Source organism: Melanotaenia boesemani, chromosome 10 (assembly GCF_017639745.1).
Source record: "Melanotaenia boesemani isolate fMelBoe1 chromosome 10, fMelBoe1.pri, whole genome shotgun sequence".
In the NCBI taxonomy this organism is placed as follows: domain Eukaryota; kingdom Metazoa; phylum Chordata; class Actinopteri; order Atheriniformes; family Melanotaeniidae; genus Melanotaenia; species Melanotaenia boesemani.
The window spans coordinates 19,302,780-19,328,010 of record NC_055691.1 but is presented as its reverse complement, the minus strand read 5'-3'; the positions used below and the strand labels follow the sequence as shown (position 1 = coordinate 19,328,010).

At 39.9% G+C, this 25,231-nt stretch overlaps 1 protein-coding gene across 2 annotated transcripts in view; it reads right to left on the bottom strand.

Moving 5' to 3' along the window:
• Positions 1-582: 582 nt before the first annotated feature.
• syt12 (synaptotagmin XII) overlaps positions 583-25,231 on the bottom strand; it is a 34,311-nt gene continuing 9,662 nt past the window's right edge. The window contains exons 1-8 of one of the 2 annotated variants that reach the window (XM_041997784.1): positions 21,664-21,667; positions 20,349-20,409; positions 19,596-19,789; positions 18,936-19,340; positions 6,974-7,189; positions 5,762-5,882; positions 5,241-5,374; positions 583-2,416 (exon numbers count right to left, since the gene is read on the bottom strand). In XM_041997784.1, the coding sequence (XP_041853718.1) occupies positions 2,243-2,416; positions 5,241-5,374; positions 5,762-5,882; positions 6,974-7,189; positions 18,936-19,340; positions 19,596-19,789; positions 20,349-20,394 (1,290 nt within the window). In that variant the 5' untranslated portion in view covers positions 20,395-20,409; positions 21,664-21,667 and the 3' untranslated portion in view covers positions 583-2,242. Of the gene's footprint in view, positions 2,417-5,240; positions 5,375-5,761; positions 5,883-6,973; positions 7,190-18,935; positions 19,341-19,595; positions 19,790-20,348; positions 20,410-21,663; positions 21,668-25,231 lie in introns of those variants that run through there. The other variant, XM_041997783.1, reaches the window with a different exon arrangement.

The window sequence follows — 25,231 nt, the reverse complement described above, 5'->3', positions numbered from 1 at the left end:
TTCTCCTCTCTTAAAAAAAAAAAAAAAAAACCCACAAGATCACAAGGAGTCATTCTGTGTGGAGTTTGTATTTTCTTGCTATGTATGCATGGATTCTCTCCAGATACTCTGGTTTCCTTCCACAGTCTGAAGAGATGCTTGGTAGGTTAATCAGTGTTTCTAAATTCTCCCTTGGAGTGATGTGAGTGGAAGTGGTCCAAGGTGTACCCTGGCTGGGTCGCCAGTCCATCAAGGGGCCAACACAGAGAGAAAAGCAACTTTTCCAAGGTTCAGCTAGGCAGTCTCCAGATAGTCCCTGCAACCCTACATTGGAATAAGAAGGAATAGACCAGTGGTCCCCAACCCTGGTCCTCCAGGCCCAGTATCCTGCAGGTCTTAGATGTCTCCCTGCTGCAACACACCTGATTCAAATTAAATGGATCTTTGACTAGCTCTGCATAAGTCTGCTAATGAGTCATTAATTTGAGTAAGATGTGTTGAAGCAGGAAAACACTGAATGTCTGCAGAACAGTGGGCCCTGATGACTAGAGTTGGGGATCCTTGGTATAGACAATGGATGGATGGAAGATTAACAAGTGCTCATTGTTGTTGAATTGCTTTTATTTGAAACAGCATTCACACAATACACTGTATTCTTGAGGCACATTCACATCAAGTGCTAAATAACTTCATGCATGGTGAAATGTAGGCTACAGCTTTGTGGAACTGAATATAAATGCAGACTGTAAATGAAAATATTGCTTCGTTATTTGGCACAGTAGGAGATATTGTCTATTATATGAGCAAATATGTTGTTTTTGGATAGATTTTCAATGTGTGATGAAATCTTTATCAAACATGTACAACAGATTCTGCTTGGGAAAAAAGATTGATATTTTACATTAATGTCACGTTCAAAAGTTACAACAAAACACAACTGCACAATGTTAAGGAGAAGATAAAAAAAACCACCTTGACATTCTGAATTGTTTTATTCTAATCAAAAACATTTTAGTGTTACCAATCAGCTTTCAAGCTGCAGCTAAATTGAACAATTAGTTCAAATTTCAGTTCACATCAGAAGCTAAAATTAGTGTGAAAAATACCTGATTTAAAGAAAAATATAAAAAAAAAGATTTATTCAAAATATCAAGGTGTTTTCTCTATCATAACAGAAACTCATATAAATGACTTTATATCACATGTTTAATTCCCAGAGATGTTTCAGTAATAGTTATTTAACCAGCAATGATATTTATGTTCTCCAACGGTTTGTTTGAATGACGTTTGGTTTGTGAAAAACTTTCACCCAGAGTTTTGAGGAGCAAATGTGGATGAAAAACATTTTATAGTGCATTATTTACAGTCTGAAATATGCTTATGCAACTAGTATTGCATTGAAAATAGAAGAAAGTCAACATTATATTTTTAGTATTATTACAGCTGATTTGGCCACCCTGCAACAACTGCTACAAATTACAATTATTTCACCTGGATAAGAGTACCTGGATATTTTCGAAAGCACAACAAATACTGAAAATACCAAAACCTCTATTATTTGTCAGTCTTACTGTTAACAAACTACACAAGCAAATCCAATAGAGCTGACTCCAGTTGGCTTTAAATCTGCTACGAAATCAATCAAGTGGATGCAATCAATGACTGGTTTCAAAAGACAAATGAGGGTTTTCCTGAAAGAGAAGCGATGTCACCCCCTGCATCCAGTTTGTTCTCTACACAGCTATAAGAGGCTACAACCAGAGTACCGGTAGGTACCATGCAGAGGGAGGGGCTGTGTCAAGGGTGGACTTCTTTTCTTAATGCAAACTCATCCTAAAGTTTAAACTGAAATGTTTAGTCCTGACTTGTGAGAGGGAAAATTGCTTACATATTTATATCTCCTGGTGAATCCTGGAGAGACAAATCAAATTTCACACATATTTTTTTCTCAAGAGTAAGGTAAGGATGAAGGATGTGGAGAATTTAACAACTTACCACATACCAATGACTGGTGTAAATGCCAGCTTTACCCATAATGCACCCAAATCAGGATGAAGCTGAATAATAAAAAATAGCAACAACCTTTTCAGATTCCTCCTACTCACATAAAGATGAGGTGTTAACCAGCTCAGTTACTCATACCCTTTGTTGGTCACATTGTAAACTCTAATTATAACACTGCAACAGATCTAAACATAGTACCAAACAAAGTCCAAAGGAACATGAAGAAGTGAGCGTTTTACTTGAGCAGGTGCTGAGAGGACTAGATCCTGCGTATAGGGTGCCACATGGACACAGGTTTCCTCAGGGTGGCCAGCATCTGGTTCCAGTGGGTGATTCCCATCCCGCTGGCCTCTGGGCCGATGATCACATGACCGAGGTTTTCACCCCGGCCGTCATCTGTGGCCTCAGCCACTGTGACCCTCAGAGAGAGCTCCTGCAAACAACATAACACAGTTACAAAACCAGCTCTGTAAGCATGACTCAGCTCACAGTTTTTTTTCTGTTTAAACAATGTCTTTCTTTCAGATATTTATACAAAACTCAATTCCAGTGAAGTTGGGAAAAAGTTTAAAATGTCAGTAAAATTAGAATAGAATGACTTGCAAACCTTTTCTAACCCATATTTAAATGAATACACCACAAAGACAAGATTATTCATGTTCAAACTCATAAACTTTATTTTCATAAGCAAATAATGATAAACTTAGAATTATATAATTGCAACAAGTGCCAAAGTAGTTGGGAAAGGGGCTTCTTCACCATTGTGTTACATCACCTTTCCTTTTAATAACACTCAATAAACGTTTAGGAAGTGAGGAGAATAGTTGTTGAATCGTTGATAGTGGAATCCTTTCCCATTCTTGCTTTATGTACAGCTTCAGCTGTTCAACAGTCCGGGGTCTCCTTTGTCTTATTCTGCGCTTCATAATGCGCCACACATTTTCAATGGGAGACAGGTCAGGACTGCAGGTAGGCCAGTCAAGCACCCGCACCCGCACCCTCTTACTACGAAGCCACGCTGTGGTGAGACGCGCAGTGTGTGGCTTGGCATTATCCTGCTGGAATAAGCAAGGGCGCCCATGGTAAAGTTTCTGTTTGGATGGCAACATACTTTGTTCCAAAACCTGAATGTACGTTTCTGCATTAATGGTGCCTTCACAGATGTGCAGGTTACCCATTCCTTGGCCACTCATGCACCCCCATACCATCACAGATGCTGGCTTTTGCACTTTGCGTGCGTAACAGTCTGGGTGGTTCTGTTCTTCTTTGGACCGGAGGACACGACGTCCACAATTTCCGTCGAACTGTATTGACTGACAGTGGTTTTCCAAAGTGTTCCTGAGCCCATGTGGTGATGTCCTTTACACATTGATGTCGGTTCTTAATGCAGTACCGCTTGAGGGCTCGGAGGTCACGGGCATTCAATAATGGTTTACGGCCATGCCTTTTACGCACAGTGATTCCTCCAGATTCCCTGAACCTTTTCACAATATTATGGACTGTAGATGATGATATCCCTAAATTCCTTGCAATTGTACTTTGAGGAATGTTGTTTTTAAACTGTTCAACAATTTGCTCACGTAGTTGTTCACAAAGAGGTGAACCTCGCCCCATCCTTGCATGTGAATGACTTAGCTTGTTCGGGTCTCCCTTTTTTATACCCAGTAACGACTCTCACCTGTTGCTAATTCATCTGTTCACCTGCAAATAGTTGTTTGATTTCCATTCATCCACTTTCTGAGTAGTTATTGACACCTGTCCCAACTATTTTGGCACGTGTTGCTGTCATCAAATTATAGAGTTGATGATTTTCTCCCAAAACAATAAAGTTTATGAGTGAAGACAATAAATATGTTGTCTTTGCTGTGCATTCATTTAAATATGGGTTGACAAGAATTTGCAATTTACTTGAATCAATTTTTATTTGCAATTAACACACTTTCCCAACTTCACTGGACTTGAGTTTTGTAGAAATAAATGGCATTTCATACCTTTGTAGCTTTCATAACTGGCTTATTTTTTAACTGTAAGCACAATTATGATAAATAAATAATTTATGAGTGTTTAAGGTCCAATGTGTAGCATCTAGTGATCTGGCAGCAAAAGGTAAAAAAAATCACTACCAGGTGATCACCCCCACCTCATCATCTCTTTCCAAGAGTTTAAGGAAAATAATAAAGACTGAGAAAAACTTGAAAGCCCAAATCTAGAGCTGAGTCAGTGTTTGGTTTGTTCCTGATGGGATTCTGCTGTAATATGTAGGGGTGAGAAGGAGTACTCACTGCATCTTTGGATAAAATTGCTTCATTTTGACTGGATGTAAACACAATATTTTTTCTTTTTTTTTCATGCAACTCTAATGAAAACTTGGTTAAGAAGATCATGTTGCATTTCTTGTAATAAAATAGAATTTTAAAGACTTTTTACAAACTAATCCATGCATAAATACTGTGGCAGGATTTTTATTAGGTTGTCATGGTAATATTATGTATGGGTTTGAAACATTTGTTTGTTATTCTGATCCTGAAGATTGAAATACTACAACAATTATAGGTGAATCGCTCTCACATGTGGCAAACAAATTCATGGTCTATGGATACTTGCTGTGTTCTTTGTTATTCCTTTGCTTTTTTCTCAAGAATTTTCTTGATTATTAGGCTAAACATTTTTTTTTAAAAGATCAGAGAAACAATAAAAGGAACTCATTTAAAAAGGCTGCTGATATCTGTGTCAAATGAACATGTATTCTCATTTCCTTGAAGCAAAGCTATTCAACTATTAAATTTTTATTTTTAATTATTATTTCTGAAGATAAGTCTGTGTTTGCAGTTCAGCTGTACCAAATATTATGACCAGGTCTGTGGTTCAAAGCACCGCTCTTCAGCCTTGTCGCCCTTTCTGTATCAGTGCTAATACTTGCTTCATTGTGTTGTTATACTGTTGTTTTTCTTTTCTTCTATTTATTTCACCCTTACTTAACCAGTCCTGATGTCTTTTGCCTCTCTTAAATGAGCAAAGCACACCCAGGGACACAAAACACATACAATGAATCCACTAATATAAACAAAGAACAATAAAAGAAGACCTGAAAGGATTAAAGAAAATGGGTTTCTCCGTGTTGGGTTACTGTCAGTAGTTGTCATGTTATGTTTCCCTTTATTTTTTTCTCCTTGACTTAACCGTCCCTTCTTGATTAAGAATAACGTTTTATTATCTCCTCATTCAGGAACAGCTTGGGGCACAGTCTGACTCGTCACCTGCAGGACGATGGACGGCACCGAGAAGATCATGGCTTCATTGAAGATGGGGTTTGTGTCATCTCTTTTTGTGGAAGTCTTCTTCTTGCTGATCTTTCTGCCATCTTGCAGGAGATACACTTTGACAAATGGATCTGATGATAAGAAGTAGGGCATTAAATTACAGCTGCATTTTAGGCCTAATCCAGAATACACCAGTGCAAACACTCATATCTTACCTTGGTCTGTAGAGCATGCAAAACATTTCTTATTAAAGTGTAATCAGTTAGAAGTCCAGTCACATAATTATTATAATAGTGTTTCAGTAGGTGACCTTTATCAGCTGAACGTCGGGATGATAGGGTCAATTAAGTCCCATCTGCCTTTCTGAATGAAGATTAATGTGTGTTCTGACATTCAAATCCGGTTATTACTGACACATGAATTATTTTCTTCAGGATGAAGATGAGAGTCTTTTAAAAGGCTCAGCATAATTAATACACAAAGAGATAAAACATTAATGACACGGGAACATCCCTGACCTGCAGTGTTCTTGTCATTGGTCCACACCAGGTTCTTGCACTTGGCCACGACCACGGTAAGACGCTCTGCTGTGGGCAAATAACTGAGAGACAGCAGGATCTCCCCAACTGCATCCACAGCCTAAGGAGTCAAACCGAGTAAAAAGAAAGCGACATCGGGTGATCTTTACTTAGAAAGAACATTTCATAATGTGTTGGTGAGGATATGTGTTGGCTGCTGAGAGCTCCTGCTGGACTGTGAACCAGATTTAATTTAATTTCGAGGCAGCTCACTGGTTACAGTTCTTCTATTTAAAGATGTTTAAACAAGCACCAAATGGAAACTGTAAATGTTACAAGAAAAAGATTATGAGAATGAAAATCAGCAGCAGACATTTTAATAAATGTGGAAACACATTAGAGGATTTAACATTCAAATCCCTTTAATTGGTAAAAATATGAATTAATTACTGAAAGTGACTAATTTCATGCAGTTATTGCATAAAGTCTTGCCACTGACTTTTCATTTTACTGCACATCATCAAATGTGAATTATAAAAAGAAGTAAATGTATTAAGTTATTCTAGTAAAACATGATAGGTGATTTTAATGATTACAGTGGCTCTGCTAATATCATATTATGTTGATCTTTTGTTTGTAATATTTAGGCTGTGATATTCAACACAAAACTGTCTCCCTCAAATGAGTTATACCTCAAATAAGGTAAGAGTTATGGCAGTTCTTAAACATGTTTTACAAAAGGAAACAGATACAGACATAAATATCAATACAAAGACATAATGGGATGAAATTTAAATGATGATCACTTATGTGTAATCTAACCTGCTCTGGAGGAGGTTTTATTTCAGTTGCCATGGAGATACAGTTTGTAATACTGAAAATTCAGAGTTAAACTGCTAATCCACGATACAGGCTACCATCAAATTACAGATTAATTTAAATGATATAATGTATATTTTAGAATAAACAAAAATTTGGGTGCAACCTGCTTTAAAACCTGTTTATTTTAATCTAACATGTAGTTTTATTTAACATCCAGCAGGTGGTCTCAGACACTCACATGTTGTTCTACACATTTACACCCAAACAGTTAACATTAGGAGCCTGAAGGCTACACATTACACATTAGAAATGTGCTTTAAGTATAAAACTGATTAACTAGCTCCATCCTGTCATGTCATGTACCCTGCTACACATGTTTCCCTAGTGTACCTTATTGACATCTTGGAGGTAAAGCCAGGCATTGAATGGTCTGATGGTCAGGTCCAGATCTGACAACTTGAGCTCTGCTACTCCTGCGCTGATGTTTCTTTCATCAGTGTCGATACCAAAAGCAGCAAAACGCAGGCTGAATTCCTCCAGAGTGGACAGGTCCATGGGAACAGAGAAGCGCTCATCAAAGATCACAGTGAATGCATTCGCCTGGATCTGTGGGAAGCAGATAACGAGAGGCTGAAATGTTCGATTACAGATGAAAACCAAATATCTAATGTCATTTTGAAGACACCAGAGTGGAAGAAGTTTCTTATTAACTTCTTGTGACTCGATTGTTTAGAACATAAAGTTGCAAAGAAAAGTATGCAAGATTTTACATTTAGAAAAGAATAAATACTCATACAGACTTTACCTGGACTTAAGATAAAGTAGAAACAACCACTGATCAACAAGCACTCATGATATATTACAACTGTATTGTTATTTATTGAACAAAAGCTAAGCCAAAAAACAAAACAGTGTGTCAAAAGTTTCACATATCCCATGTTTCAACAACCAGTTTTAGCAATAACTTCTGTTATCAGTCCTTCATGTCATTGTTGAAGGAATTTTGCCCACCCTGTTTTCCATCATTGCTTCAGTTCAATGAGGTTTGTTGGACAGATGATCCAACATTAGACTTGTCAACATTTTGATATACGGATGAGTTAGTGGTTGATTCAATAACAACAAGATGTCAGTGTCCTGTGGCTGCAATCAAGCCCAAATCACCACCACTCCACCTCCGTGCTTGTTTTGATTTGGTGTTTGGTTTTCACAAAACATGTTGCTGTAGGTTAGGGTAAAACATCTCCAGTTTGGTCTTTTCTGTCCAAAGGACATTGTTCCTAAAACCACCAACCAAGCCAGACATCTTGGTGCAGAGATGGACTCAGACCTAAATTTTGAAAAACACATTAAGAGAATCAAAGTCAGCCTACTATCACCTTAGGAATATATACTTTCAAGAGTAAAAGATCTGATGTCTCAGCAGGACCTCAAAAATCTAGTCCATGCTTTCATCTTTAGTCGGCTTGGTCTTTTTAACAGTGTTTTTACAGGTTCTACCTAAAAAAATCAATTAGACACCTGCAACTTATTCAGAACTGCTGCCCGAGTCCTTACTACAACCAGGAAAGTAAAAAACATCAGTCCAGCTCTGAGGTCTTTACACTGGCTGCTTGTCTGTCTGTCTATATATCCCCATAGATCCCTGATCTGAATCAGAGTGGTGTTTTGTTATTGTTCTGTGCTCATCATGGATTGTCCATAACAAGCACCATGGTCAGGCATAAGAGTGTCCACATGTGCACATGGCACCAGGACACTTGCGGCTGCATGTCTTGGACACTCAGGTGAAGAGAGGGGCAGAGCTGTCAACTGATCACCCCCGTATGGTGAGTTGGCTCAGAGGGTGGTGGAGGATGCCCGTCAGGCCTGGCAAACCCAAACGTTCTGTGAGGGTCTACTGGGAACGTCTGGCAGAGTCTCCTGTCAAAAAGAGTTTCAACTCCCATCTCTGGCAGAGCTTCAACCATGTCCCGGGTGAGGCTGGGGACATTGAGTCTGAGTTGGCTGTGTCAACTGGAGCTGTGGCTGTGGGGTTGTCAGTGCCTGTCAAGACAGAAATCCCTGAACTAATTGGTGGACACCAGCACTGAGCTGAGCATTTAGCCATCAAGCTGAAGAAGGAGTCCTATCGGGCCTTTTTGGCCTGTGGGTATCTGGAGGCAGCTGATGGATATTGACAGGCTAAAAGAAACACAGCTTCAGCAATCGCTACGGCAAAAACTTGGGTATGGGAAGAGTTTGGAGAGGCCATGGAGAATGACTTCCAGACGGCTTTGAGGAGATTCTGGTCCACCATCTAACGGTTCAGGAAGGGGAAGCAGTGCTCCTTCAACACTGTGTAGAGTGGGGATAGGGGGCTGCTGACTTCGACTTGGGACCTTGTAGTTCGGTGGAGGGAATACTTCGAAGACCTCCTTAATCCCACTGACACATCTTCCAACAAGGAAGCAGAGTTAGGGGACCCTGGCGTGGGCTGTCCTATCTCTGGGGCTGAGGTCGCTGAGGTGGTTAAAACGCTCCTCAGGGGCAGAGCCCCGGGGGTGGATGAGGTCTACCCAGAGTTCCTTAATGCTCTGGATGCTGTACGGCTGTCTTGGTTGACATGCCTCTGCAGCATTGCATGGACATCGGGGAAAGTTCTCTGGGTCTGGCAGACTCAGATAGTGGTCCCCCTCTTCAAAAAGGGGGACCGGAGGGTGTGCTCCAACCACAGGGGATCACACTCCCTGGTAAGGTCTATTCAGGAGTCACAGAGAGGAGGGTCCATTGGATGGTGGAACCTCAGGTTAAGGAGGAGCAGTGTAGTTTTCGTCCCAGTTATGGAACAGTAGACCAGCTCTACGCTCTCTTCAGGGTCTTCAGTCTTCATGTGGGTTGTGAACTTTGAGGTGGTGTTCGTCCGTGTCCCCTGGGGACTCTTGTGGGGGGTGCTCCAGGAGTATGGAGTGCCGGACCCACTTGCATGAGCTGTCCAGTCCCTATACGACCAGTGCCAGAGCCTGGTCTGCATTACCTGTAGTAAATCAGATTCATTTCAGTGAGGGTTGGACTCTGTCAAAGCTGCCCTTTGTCACCGATTCTGTTCATAACTTTTATAGACAGAATTTCTAAGTACAGCCGAGGTCTTGAGGGGATCCGGTTTGGTGGCCTCAGAATTTGAGGCTGTGCTTCTTGCGGATGAAGTCGTTCTGTGGGCTTCATTGGGCCGTGATCTTCAGCTCTCGCTGGGGCCATTCGCAGCCGGGTGTGAAGTGGCGGGGATGAGAATCAGCACCTCCAAATCCAAGACCATGGTCCTCAGCTGAAAAGGGTGGAGTGTTTTATCCAGGTCGGGAAAGAGGTCCTGCCCCAATTGGAGGAGTTCAAGTATTTCAGAGTCTTGCTGGCGAGTGAGGGAAGGATTGAGCGGTAGATCGACAGGCGGATCATTGCGGCGTCTGCAGTCTGGCTCTTCCTTAGGGATAAGGTGAAAAGCTTGGTGACGCGGGAGGGTCTTAGAGTAGAGCCGCTTCTCCTCCACATCAAGAGGAACTGGATAAGGTGGCTCAGGCATCTAGTGAGGATACCTCACTAGTATTTGATTTAATCGTGTGGAAATGTGTGCCATGATCAAATTGTGTTAATCCAAAAGATTTATTTTTTGAGTGTATTCTGCAGGCTGTGGAATTGCACAGTCATTTTTTTTCTACATACTACAAAACCAAGTATATTAAGCTAGAAAATTATAATGCATCCTTCTTTTGTGGCAGACAAAAGAAGATTACCGACTTCACAATTACTACTTATTAGTGGCAGACAGTATTGCCAAAGCTACTTATGTAATGCTCAAGCTTTTAGATCATGATTCACATGTGGGAACCAATGTAAACCTCAGGTTACCAGGCAACTAGTAATCTAAAGATGATTATTAATAGCCTCTTTTCACACCTGCATCTGAAACACAATGAGAATTAAATATATATCAGAAACAAACACTGTTGTTTTGAGAGTTCTCAGGTCTCCTGCTGCTATTAAGAAACAGTAAAACAATAACTCACAAATTGAGAATTCAAAGCACAGGGCCTACAAATCAGCTTGTGCGGATGACCTTGGACTGTGCACAATCAAAAACTCAACACCTGCAGAATCTGTAAAAGGCTGCAGTATTTCTGTTTGTGTGGAATATCTTCATGATGAGATAAAATATCGGGGGTGGGCAGAACCTCTCTGCCAGCCTTTCCTCGATGCACAATATGAGACTGTCTGTCTGAAGCACTGGGCTTATCTCTCGGGGGATAACAGTAGCGATGTGTGGGGGCAATAAACAAGGCAATAAAAAGAGAAAAAAGGCATGCATGGATATGTGTGAGTGTGAGCCAAAGAAGACAGAGAAAGATTATTACATGTCAAACAAAAACAAGTTGCAATGACAGAAAATAAATGGGGGGAAAATGGGATGAGAGAAAAAGCAGTAAAAAAAAGAGGAATTAGTAGAGGAGGAGGAGAAAGAGGGGCACATTGAGGGAAACAAATGAAGTGACAGCAAAGAGATGCTAGAGAAGAGAATAAGCCAGAGAAAAGGACAGAGAAAGGAGGAAAGAGAAGCCTGCTTGACCATCAGAGCTGGGTGGAGATGATGTCCCTAGTATTACCAAACCAGGCCTGGACACATTCAAACAGCAAGTAAAAGTGGACAAACAGATGAGTCTGTGTCTCAGCAACGTCAGCTTACAAAAACTGTGCAGAACCAGAGCCACACAGCAGAGCGATGACTCACAGTCAGGCAGGACTTCAAGTGTTTTCTGGCAAAGTTGAGCTAAGAGCAGAAGGCAAGTGACAGGTGTAGCAGATGGAGGAATGTGCCCTCTTTCTATGTCAGAATGGTTCTTTTGTGTTAAAATTAGAAGCTTTTCATTAAAGTTACTTCCAGGTTTGTGAAAAGACTGTACACACTCCATTAAATTTCACAATTAGGTAAAAACTAACTCAGACAGATTTGTGTGTCATTATAATGAAAACTGAACCCACCCTTGTTGCCTCTATAAGAATTGGAAGAATAAAAAGCAGCGAGATGCCAATGAAATACACTTGATTAACTGAACATCAGCAAGTGTAAGCAACTCTATAAAAGCAGAACTTTTGGCAGCTTGCTGGTGAGGAGCATTCAGGTGTCCATTATTTGACAATTAGAAAGATTATTCACAAGTGGAAAAGATTTAAGACAATTGCCAATCCTCCCAGAAGTGGACCCAGCAAGTTCAACACAAGGTCAGAGTAGCAATGTAGAAAATGCATATAAAAAGGAAAAAGTTAGTTGCCAAGAGAAAGCCCTTCTTTTTATAACAACTTTGCAGCAAATCTTAAGCGAAAGTTACATCTGAGCATACTGCAATCCTTTGACAACAAATTCTGTTGGACAGAGATGTTTTGTCAACATGAAAAAGCCCCCTGAATGGTGAAAACTAAACACAGCAGATCCAAGCATGGTGGTGCAGGGATGCTGTTTTGGACTTGCTTTGCAGCCACTTGACTTCGACACCTTGCAGCCATTGAGTTAACTTTGAACTCCTTTGTATACCAGAGTATTCTATAGTCAAAGTGGGTCAAGCTGCGGATAAACAAATGACCAGAAACCTCATTAACCTGAATTAACATTATAAATAAAAATCGGACGAGATTCATCCACAATGATTGCATAAAAATAAAAACAATGACTTTGTTACTGTTGCATAAGGTGGTTCTACAAGCATGAGGTCATGAAGTATACTTCACTAAATTTAAGAACTGGGGCCTTATTTATAAAGCTGCCGTAGGTACAAAAACTGGCGTATGCCAAAAATAGCCTACGTTAGGGATTTATAAAAACCAAACTTGACAGGAAAATGGTCCTACCTCCACGGCAACTCTGACCCAAGCATACGCACAAAATCTGGGAAAACGGGAAACAGCAACACCGATGGTACAGAATAAAATTGAGGAAATGATGTGAAATGTAAGACATTTGTGCACAATCCACTATTAACTTTCACACCACATGTTAGATATTAAAGCTGTTTGCAGAAATTAATAAAGACGCATATTCAATATTAATTCTCCTAAGAGCGCACGCTAACAGGATTTTTAGGAAAAAGGGAGATTATATTAAAAAGAACCTCAACCGCTAAAATATGTTCTGTCATTGTGAAACAAAACGTACATGTTATAAAATACATTCAGCTAAATAAGGTGTGAAAAGTAGCTTTGGTCCTTCGTTCCAGCAGAGCAGGACGCAGACTGGAGGCTGAAGGTCTAGGAGTGATGCAACGCTAATGAAACACACAAGAGGTGGATTTCCTTTTATTTACTTATTTTCACACAATGCTTTTTCACTGTTGTCCTAATTTCTGTCAAGACCGCCTTTATTTCCCACTTCTCCTTGTACACCTGGTTAATAGCAGGGATTGTGTCCCTCTGCACCGCCCACCCAGCTGAAGCACCTAGCAACTAGAAATAAATATTTTTTAACACTAAATAAACTTCTACCAATCGCAAATGTTTCTGTCCACATTTATTTTATAAATTCCATGGCAGACAGATGCTCTACCAACAGGGATATTCAGCTGTATGTTCCGATACCTCTGGCATGTCCTGTGTTCTGAAACCGCGATGACAGCATCTTCCACTTGCTGCCACTATTCTGCCTTTCTGACACAAGTAATGCCCACGCTGTGCCCACCAATTAAACATTTTTATGTTTCTCAATGTGGTCCATCAGGATCTCAGCCTCACACCCCAAAAAATTCCACTTTCCCTTTTTCCCTCCCAATGATGTGATGAATATTTATTCCAGGCGTTCGCCTGACCATTTATAGCCACCATGTGGGCGTGGAAAGGCGTTCCCTTACGTGCGCCCGCTTTAGAGTTGATTGTGAATTATGAACGGAAACAGGCGTAGGACATGCATGGGCATTCTTTTATAAATCTCATCTGGTCAGTATCAGATGAGATCAAACCTCAGAAGTGAAAATGATGCACTTTCATTTTCATATGGCTGTGAATAAAATGAAAATGAGTGACAATAAGCAGCTTTATCATCTACAAAAAGCAGAGACCCAATCCTGAGTCCACTAAACCAGACCCTGGCTACATTTAGGAATTCTGTCCATAAAAAATATGAGCAGGATCAGCAAAAAAAAAAAAAAAAAAGGCAACCCTGACGGGGTCTAACCCTCACTGGAAGGGATTCAGCTTATTGCTGGCAATGAAGACCAAACTTGACAAGGTTGATTTAGTTATATAAAATACAAGTGATTAAGCTAGACTTTATAAAAGAAAAATTTTTATATTGTTTTTAGAGGAAAGTTAGAACACACTTTCGCATGAAATCCAACAGATGAGTGTGTCCAAACTTTTGACTGATCTGTGTATGTCGTAATACAAATCATAATGTAGCGTAGTAAAGTGTACAATGCCAAAGACCATCCTCTTCATTACTGTTATCTGAAGATCAGGTGATGAGTTACAAACTGACAGAATGAGAGTCTCATCTGCTCCTCCTGACTGTAAAGTGATGTGAAATAAACCTCCCTGACTTTGGCTCCCAGGGGACCAGCTGACCACTCAAGCTAATGAAATGAACTCATCTGGCGGACAGGAAACAAGCAGCTTGTCAGGCTGCAGGATCGAGCTTCACACCCCGCGGGAGGGATTAGATCTAAACCGTGTTTCTACCGAGCAAGAGAGTTTAAGCTTTCTCATTGTCAGGGGCCACCTTTATCTTTGGTACTGTCTCTCATTATGTTATAGCTTCTAATCAGCCATTCGAGCAATGCTCTCATTTTAGCTTTCACTTGTATTTTTGAAAAGTTTGAATGTTTTTAAACACAGTTTTACAAGCCAACAAAAACCCCAACATTTTGAAATTCTCTGAAAAAGTGACAAAAAGAACATTAGATAACATAAAATATATAATTACATATTTTATTTATCCTAAATATTATGGCTGATTCAACATAATTCTCTGTTTTGGGGAATTTGAGTTTGAAACAATCAATTCAAAGTCTAATCATCTCAGATTAATTGTACTAGCAGACTCACTCAAGGGATGAAACCATGAGTGTGTCCATTTAAATATTTCAGCAGCTTGTCAATAGGCCTATCACAATGATTAAATAACCTCCCGATGACTGATGAAGCTTAAAGAAATGTAGTTTCTCCACTTTCATTTCCTTTCTGTTTCTAAGATTTAGCTTCTTTTTTTTTTATGTATCGCCTCATTGCAACTTTTAATATTTTCCTTAAAATGAATGCTTCTAGTATTTAACTACTGCGATTTGATTATCTGCTGACATTATAATCATAGTTTTTGTTGCACAGCCAAAATTCAAAGCAAATCTATGGCATCCATCTTGCAGCGACAGCTCCAGAAAAAATAAGTCCAGATTTCAGAGTTTTATGGTTGGAAAGTTACAGAGTATGTCTCTTACTTGTTTTTTCTTTTACACTCTGGATTGAGTGTTGGTCTTTTGGATCCTTTAATCTAAGCTACAACAATGTGCTGTACTGCCATGACATATGTTTCAGAGTCATGTCCCCTTCAGGATGAACTGCAATAAGTTTTCATCCCTCAGTTAGAAATAATTTTTTTGATTTGTGGCCAAATATCTGGGAAATTAATGCAGTTGCCATCGGCCTCTGCTGTACTCGATACTAATAAGCAAGTTAAAACCACTAAATTAAAATGCTTAACATAATAAACATGAGTTTTCACATTATGAAGGAAAATGTTCCCCAAAGGAGACCTGAGCTTTCCCAGAGGTAACAAGATTTTGAGGTCCTGTGAAACTGAAGGATGATTAACATATCTAATGCTGAATACTGACAAGCATGAAACTAAATGTGAAGTTCTGCCATCAGTCATTGTATTAGTGCACAAATCTGTTCTGTGCACACTACCCTGGTGATTCCCATTGTTTGAGCTATGAAAAAACCTGCTGAAAGCCACCATGTAACTCTAACACTGGTCAATGTTATAGATTCTCAGCTCTGTCTGACTTTTTAATTATTATTATTTCTTAATTTCATAGACATCAGGTTAAATATATATAAACTACCAGTCAAAGGTTTGGTGACACTTTCCTATTAGATTTAATAGGAAAGCGTGTCCACTGTACATAACTTTAACATGCAGCTCTAACAGATTATACACCTCCATGTATACTGTATAAAAATAGACAAAGTCACCATTATTTCACCCATCGGCTTGTAAAATGGCAATTTTAATAACTGAGCTTGGCGTTTGGACGTTACCAGCATGTTTGATGCAGCTGGAAGCAGGGGCGGAGCTAAAATCTGACTGGACACCCAAGGTGCCACCTCAGGTGACTGATAAGTTACTGGAGAAAAAAAAAAGAAAACTTCACAGACATGCATGGATCAACAGTGTTATTAGACCAGCTTAAAGGAAATTATGAAGAGCTTTCCTAATTATTCATCCCTTAAAAATATTGATGTTTTTTGCTGCATCTTTTTGGATGATTATTTGACCCTGCGCAAGGACAACTACTAATGTTTTGTAAAGTTAATAACCTAATGTTAGCCTGAAGCTGTGTAGCAGTGCTACTCTAGTTAATGGGGGAAACCATGTCATATTTATATTTCAGTGAGTGTATTTAGGAACTAACTTAATTGTTCATCTATAATCACTGATAGACAATCAGAGTTTTTATTGGGATTAAATGAAGTTAAATACATAATGGGTTGGAAAAAAGGGAAAGGTAAAACCAGGTGTTAGTCAGGAGTAGATGTGGTTGATTTTTTTCTGCTTAACACAATAGATATTTATATTAAAATCCTCTTTTTTAACAGGTGTAAAGTAGTATAACCGAATTAGTTGTGCATCAATGCATACATAAAAAAAACTATTTAATCATGATATAGTTAAATAAAACATGAAGTAGATTTTACACAGTCATTTTAAAACACCATACTATGAAAACTTACATAAAACAACCACTTAGTAAAAGGTATTTTAGAAATGCATTGCACCAGAAAAAACACTGCAACAGTATTAAATGTTATCATAGCAAACCTTGTAGTACTGAAAAGGTTCCATGTTCATTCAGATGCTATCAGATTTTGTCTGAAGTGGAACTAAAAGCTCTTGCATATAATCAACAATATAGGCTAGATAACAGTATTATGAATGACAAGTGCCTATAATAAAAAATAAAAACTAAAACTAACAGTTGTTCATTCTTACTATGGAAAGTAATTCCTGGTGATCTTGTTAAAAGAATGTTCTGGTTTATTCAACCCTAAACTGTAGAAGATCCAGGCATCTTTTCTCTGTTTAGTCCTATTGAAAATTGATAACTTGCAGGACCAATATGGCGGTGCAGTTGACATACAAAGCGGGGACCAATGAGGCGTCTACAGATGTCTATGGTTCAAAGTACCTCAGTATCCAAGTTTCTTAGCGCTGACGTGGCATGAAAATGTGGCGAAATATAGTCTGTAACCAGCCTTATTTTGTATGGGAGGATATATGAATGAAAAGAGAGGAAAATATTTGTGGCTTTTTGTCAAGAGAGAGGACACAGATCAGGCCGAGACAGACCTCCGCCCCAGTGTGAGCAGCTCTGACAGCTCCCAACATGTTGTCACTTGCTGACCCAAATTATTAATCTAAAGAGGTTTTATTTCTCATGGTTCTTTAATGTGACTACAGTTATCAATGGCCACATTTTTAAAGACTTTTAATTCCCCTTTAATTTAAAATAAAAACGGTGGGACATGATTAAAAAATTACTGGACCTGACCGGAGGGGACAGAATTTCCTACAGCTTTTACAGGTAAACTAAGCTGACTTTTATTTTATTTTTGTTAAAAAATTAAAAAAAAAAAAAAAAAGACACAAGATGTATCATGACAACAACTCAATGACTGTCAGTATGCAGAGTATGAGGAATGAGGAGTGATCAGAGGTGAGTGTGATCGTGCAAATACGACGCACCTCCACGGAGGCTAGAGGCAAACTAGAGCGGCCCAGAGACGCAGGTGATCAGCGGCAATCTAGGAGCCCAGAAAGACCAGGCCTCCCCAGACAACCACCTGGCATGGGCGAGCACCCACACCAATGTCCCAGCAGCACACCCCGGGAACCAGGGCACCATCCTCCCATCCTCCACCCATCCCACCTCCCCCACCCTCTCCTCCCTTTGTACACCCCTGGTGGCGCCCAGGAAACAGGGGTGTGAAAGGACCCCATTGCCCTCACCTTCCTCGCTCATGACTGTTTGTGTGTTGTTTGTAATTAAAATTGAGGGGCTGTAACAACGCCGTGCTGGGCCACACGAGCAGCCCCGCCCCGCCCACCATGGCACGGCCCCCAAAAGTTGTTTGTGTTGTGTTCTTGTGTTTTGATGGCTAAGTGTAATTATCGCATTCGCCCCAAAAAGCAACCTATTTTTTCATTTAAGTGGGTTTTAGTGGACGACTGAATAAAATAATTGCCACAGACATTAATACTGTAAACTCAAGCTGTAGGAATGTCTAGGAAAATGCATTTAATTACATTTCAATTCCAAACAATAGAAAAAGAAATAGAAGATATCCCTGGCCCAAACTGAGCAGACCTGAAATTGAGTGTCATTTTATTTATTTCAACTAACAGCTCAAGCTGTCCTCCCAACCAGCCACAGTTTTGCCACATACAGTCAGAGATGCTTGATTTAGCTTTACTAATTGCTAACCTGGAGTTTGTAGGAGTGGGCTGCTATTTTGCCTTATTTTCCTTTTCTCCATTTTGTTACATGAGAAAGGTAAGTCATTGTACTTTCTTTAATTTAATTTGGTACAGGTTATCTTTTCTTGCTCAGGCTGTTTTATTTTGTTATTTTGGCCTTGGTCCATCCAGAATTTTAAACTCCATTAAGTCTCCATTTAGACCTTGAGATCACTTATCTCTTGTAAATAAACATTGACACTCTGATATCCTAATGATTATATCTTAACAGCTGCCACTGGACACGGCATAGCAACTCACAATATGGTCCAGTCTAAAAATCCACTCATAACAACTCTCATAACATAGATCATACTGTCTCTTCCCATAAATCATTTGCAAAAATTAACACCTACACATCTTAAAACCTACATTTTTTTTTATTAGTACTATTTTCCTGTTTTTCTGTTAGGTTCAATATTGGGTTTCTAGCACCACTATGTCCATATGAGGATTGGTAGAGTAATATGGAACCAGTAGACATTTGTATCTAAATATATATGTTTCATGCAGGCACATTTATGTCCTCACAAGCATGCTTCTATGTAAACCGAGGACCCACTCATATATACTCTCAAAAGGTTTAATACAAAATAACCTCCATACCCTTGTGACTCCCACATTAAGCTCATCTGGTCCGAGTGAGACTCTGATGAAGCAGCCAGGGAAGTCACCTTCCTCCCTCTCCAGCAGGTCTTTGCCCTGGTGCAGGGTGATGTGGAGCATTCCTACCCCTTGGCCCAGCTGCCGAGGTGGCTCAAACTCCAGGGTCACTTCCAGCTGGCCAACCGTGAAGTCGTGGCCGAAGTTGTTGGCGATGGAGGAGATGGAGCTGAGTGAGTCAGTGGAGACGGATCGGTTCAGCTGAGCCATGCCGGTTGGGTCCAGCTCCCTGCTCATCAGTTCCAGGTGGCCCAGGTCTCTGAAGCCATCTGGGGTGTCCCCAAGGGCCAGGCTGGGCTTACGACTGGACGTGGCAGAGATGCGCCGATGGTTGTTGGCTGCCACTCTCTTCAAGGAGGGGGGAAAAAAACGAGAGATTAACATCAATTTAAGAAATTGTCAGCCTTAACTTTAGTCATTTTGGGTCTTACTCATTTAATCCTCACTAAGCCTTTTAGACAGAACAAAAAAAAAAAGATAAAAATAAAAGCAGAAAGTGTGATGAAGTATTTTAAACTTTATTACTTAAAAGTGAAGGACCACTCAGCCAAACTGTTGCGAACCAGCAAATGATATTTCACATTTCTGTAGGTGTAAATGTACCTTTTGCCTGACTTCTGAGAAGGAGGTTCCATATTTTTCTTGCAGGTATCGATAGTCAAAGTTGGGAAATGGTGAGGGGGCAGGGAAGGTACCAGACTTCCATAACTTCCAGATGTTAAGCCCAGCAGCACCCAACAGCACAAGGAAGCCCACCAGGTAGATACCTACCTCCCAGCTTGGTGGGTTTCGCACCACTGAATTGAAACACACAAGCAACAAATCCTTAAAGCAACTCTAACACTCTTACATTTCATCTACTTAACATCTGATGGAGAAACTTTGATCACTGGTGGAAATTTGGTCAGGGCTGAGTCTCTTAATTTTAAGGCCAGTAGGAGTTTAAATTAAAAGCTGAAATTTAGGTCTGTGTTTAAGAGGGAGTGGTAAAATTAAACTAAATTAAAATGCCACTCTGAAATAAAGGGAGTCTGCAAAGAGCTGTCTGTGTCAACTTGACTAACATCTGTGGGAGGACACTGGCAGCTTTTTAAGACAAGAAATTAAACAGTTATTGAGCAAGCTAAAGTATTTTGAATGTGAGTGTTTTAACAGCAGATGTGAGATGCCTACTTTCAATCATACATCACAATAGACACTTAATTAAAGGAAAAGCCATAAGTGGTCTACATGCATTAACAAGTGTGGAGGAAAATAAGGCCTACAAGCATGCTTCCACCCAAATATAATATATTATATGGAGAAATATAAAGTACTAAAGACATTTGCCACAAAGAGCATGTGACCTGTACTCACCACTCAGATGGTAGCTTGATATATCCTCACTTTGAGCCGAGGACATGGTTCTGTAGCCAGCCTGCAAGAACACATCCAAACAGCAATCTGTTCAATAACATTTAAAAGTATACTTTTGCAAAGTTTCTCATAAATAACCTTTTCACAGTTTTAAGGATCAACAGTCATTCTGCAAAATTTGAAAAGCTTTGCCGCCTTTCCAACCCCTCACTCTCAGTCTTCTTCCTTCACTATGAATCAGAGTTGATGTGGCTGTGCTAAACAGTTAAGGAACAAAATGTACCATGAGACCTTAATAACTCCTGACATCCGGTGCTGCTTCGAGATGCAAGAGCAAGCAGAGTGTGAGCACAATACCATGCATCAATCGACCCACTGATTAAAACAACTAGAGGTGGAGGAGGAAAACTTGTTATTGAATGTTGCAGATCAATTGAAAACCTGATGACATCAAGTCCAAAATGGCATAAATAGTATTTGATCTTTCTTTTTGTAATATTTTTGCAACACAATCAACTAATTCAAATGAGCATTTCTTTCTCTAGTTTCCAGTCAGCAGAATAATGTTTTAGTGATGCCATTCAAAACCAGAAACTTGCTACAGAAAAGCAATTCAACCACAGCAGCACAACTGCTGCGCATGAATATCTAAAAAATTAAAAGATCCCAGGAATCCTGGGAAAAACAACCAATGAGTTAATCACAAATGAAATAACAGTGAACTGCAGTCCTTGTTTAAAAGAACACCACTGATTTAGTGCTCTTATAATTTGATTTGATGCACAGTGAACATTTTAGAAGAGGCAAGGTTAATGTCTATTATTTAACTCGGTTTGCTGTCAGATTCCAGCGACTACAGCCCATAATGCATTGCACCATCAACAGATTGAAGTGTACCATGTGAAGCACCCTGCACGATGTTGAAAGTTATGCCCCAGTCTTTAAAGCAGGGGTGTCCAAAGTTGGTCCTTGAGGACCACTGGCCTGCATTTTTTGGATGTTTCCTGCTTTAGTACACCTGAATCGGATTAATGGGTCAACATGCTTGGGCATTCCCTTGACAGTAAACTGTTTAAAAGAGCCATTTGATTTGAATCAGGTGTGTTGGAGCAGGGAAACTTCTAAAACCTGCAGGATTGCAGCCCTCAAGGACCGGGGCTGATCACCCCTGCTTTACAGCAACATGTTGCTCCCAACTGATCGACAAAGTGGTCCTTTTAACTTTTTCACACTTCCGGCAGTGCTCCCCTTTAAACTGTGAACTTGCATTAAAGGACCTGTTTTGGCTGAAACAGCCTTAGAATCAAAGCAAGACCAGAGTTTTCAAGCAGACCAGAGTTCACTTATTTGGTCTGCACCAGAGTGCGAATGAGTGTTTACACTGCTCCAAATGAACCATACTATCAGTGTGAACAGACCAGGGTTCATTTAAAGAGGACCAAACAGTGCAAATGTGAATGCGCCCTAAAGTGCAGTGAAAGCAAACCAAAATTCAACCAAACCAAAAATTTTTCAGAATTCACCACCCAGTCAAACCAAGCTCCCCGAACTATCGTGGTGTGAATTTACCTTTAGCTGCCTTACATACATCTCCTGTACCACTGCTTTGGAAATATAGAAAAACTTGAAATGGAGACCACCCTTTTTTTTTTTCCTACTGTTGGTTTTGCCTTGACGTAGGAGATGAGCTCATTATTAAAAATAGTGGAGAAACAACACAATGTTAAACAAACATTTAGCCAAACAGCAATTGACTGCCTTCGTTAGGTACTTGGAAGAATCTACATCTGCCATCTACATTTAAAATGACCAGGAATCCTTCAGCCTGTGAGCCCTTACAGCTCCACAAACAGCTATGTATAAGAAGAAGAAAAAAAAAAGAAAACAAAAAACAAATGTTAGACACAGGGATAGTCCACAAGGACAAAGATGCAAGACAATGATCTTTCTTGCAAATTCAAAAAGAAAACACCAGCTGCCTCACTTCTACTGCCCATGCAATACTCCATGACTCCACTTTTTGTGCACACAGCCAAAAGATATCTGTTCAGTTTACAGTCTTTTTTTGATTAAAGACACAAAGAACAATGTTTTAATGGACCTCACTCTTCCATGGCAAACTACAAGAAAAATAAATAAATAAAGATGGTTGCTGGTGTGTGACTCATTCCTCCCCTCTTCCTTTCCTGCTTGTTGGAATCTCCCCATATCTCAGCAGCTGGGGGGGAAATGGGAGCATTACACTAATGATATAGATAAAGGTTGGGGGAGGGCTGCAGGGTGTGTGTGTGTGTGTGTGTGAATTCTACTGAGCGCCTTGCAGACCACAATCATGCAGGCCAATTAAAGTTGCTGACGCAGTGCAGGGCCCACTGGCGGCTTCTGATGTATCATCAACTAAGTGTGGAGAGTCCGTGCAAGAGAAGGAAGCTCTGAGAAACGCCCCCATATCTCAGCACAGCGTGACTCACCTGGGCTTAAGGTAACATGTGAGGGGAGGAGGTCCAGCTTGTCCAACAGGGCAAAAAAGAAGAAGCATGAAAAGCGAGACAACGTCTCAGACAGATTTTGTTGAAACAAAGATTCAGCGTGGGCTACAGCAGCAGAACGCTATTGTGAAGTTCAGCTTGCTAAAATAGAAACTCAAAACAAGAACACACTTACTGTAGCGCCTTAAACTGCTGCAGCATGTTGCACCAACATATCATTTTTACCATTCATTCATTCATTCTCTGTCCATTACGGGTTGTGGGTAAGCTGGAGCATATTACAGCATTAACAGGTCAGGGCAGGGTAATCCCTGGACAGTTCACCAGTCCATCACAGGGCCAACACATAGGGGACAAACAACCATTCACACTCGCACACACTGCTAAGGAGAAGTTAGAGTAATCAATTAACCTAGCATGCATGTCTTTATACAGTGGGAGGAAGCTGGAGTACCCGGAGAGAACCCACGCATACACGGGAAGAATATGCAAACTCCACACAGAAAGGCCACTGCCCTCAAGGTTTGAACCTCCCTCCAGCCAAGATTCGAACTAGCAACCTTCTTGCTGTGGGGCTGCGGTGCTAACCACCACACCACCGTGCAGCCTCATTTTTACCATTGCTATTATTTTTTGGCTGTTTTTGTAGCATACATACAAACTGACTAAACAGTTTGACAGTTATAAAATAAAATCTGATGACCAACAAGGTGATTCCCAAAAGGCTATTAGCCAAAAACGTGCCATAGCTCAGGCATGGTGTGAAATGTATGAAAAATGAAGGATGACATGGATGTGGAAAATAACAAAGATGTGCAAAGGTAAACATGAATATACCCTAATATGTGGCAAGCAAAGGTTTTTTCCAGGAGGAAGAACCTCTTGATACAGAGACGTGACTGCTTTCACTTGTGGCCGCTTCTGCTTGTTAATACTCACCTGTTGTTGTTTTTTACACTTCATTGTAGACTATATGGACCAAATGTTTCACTAGATATACTTTTTTCCTTTTTATAAGCCAGTGATTGGCCTGAAGCCAATCAACTGCATTTCCAACCCTCCCCTTCAGGCACCACATTGATTGATATGTGTGTGGACATATTTGATTGATTTACATGAGACAGGTAGAAAAAGGAAAACTGAGCAGAAGACATATTTTATACCTTTTGCCGCATGTTCATGATTAAAATATCACTGCTGAAAGCTTAAGTGAAAAACCCCTTCATGCTGCCGGGCAGATAATCAATGCTGTTTGTTCTTTATGTTTCAGATCCTTAAAAATGTTAAAAAAAACAAAAACTAGAGAAACAAATGTGTCACCAGATTGTAAATCTTTCAAATCTGTCAGATTTTCAGCAACAGATTTTTTATGCAGATAAATTATATATATATGACTTTTTGTTACGGTTACTGAATATACTGAATTTTTGGAAGACTGAAATTTTCAGTCTTAACTAAAAATTAATGATAACATAATTTTTTTTCCTTACTTTGTGACAGGGGATTTATAAATATGGTAATCTGGCCCCATCACCCACAATCCCTTCCAGCCCCATTTATTATTTCAAACTTCTAATATTGGGGAAATTCAGCTGTCAAATGTTAGAACCAGAGAGTAAATCTGCAGAAGCAAAGCAGCCATGCTTACATATTTTTAACATCATGATCTTGAGAGTGTGAGATTCCATCGGTTTAATTCTATCTAAAAACTACAGTGAATCAACAAGGACTTTCTTTGTTAAACTTCAGAAAAGCCGAAGCCAGGAAGCAAACTGAGAAACACATGCATGCCTCAATGTATTGTTATAGAGTTTGGCCAACTGTGAGAATTACCAATTAAACTTGTTTTTGAGCTCATCTCCTGGAGATTATTTTTTTGTGATGTTGAAAAAACATAGCTTGTAATGTTGTGATAACCAGTTACAGTGGGTGGTTAAAAGGCAGGTTTCTCAACATACTGAGAAAAATTAACTTTGGTAAAAATAAGTTTCATGATATAAAGATAATAAGGACTGCCTTCAGTTCCCCAACATCATTAATTTTCTATTCAACTTTTCCAATTCTTGCAATCTACAGCAAAGTTAGCCAAAAGAGGCACATCTACTAGCTTGGCCTTGGTTTCTCCACCTAGCTCATGCTAACTTGCGACTCCATAGTTTCACAGCGCATGGAAGGAGTCAGGACTGGTTTTTTAAATATTTTATGTAAAACATACTCTGACTTCATCTTGTTGAGGCTGCAGGTAGTTCAGCAGCCTGAAAGTAGAACTTCACAGTCATAGCATTGCAAGGCTTTGTTCATGATTTAGCTTGTAACAAGTGGAAGGAGGCGTAAAAAAAAATTAAAACACCACTGGATGTCATGGGTCTTTTTTCCCCTCTATTTCTTCTATAT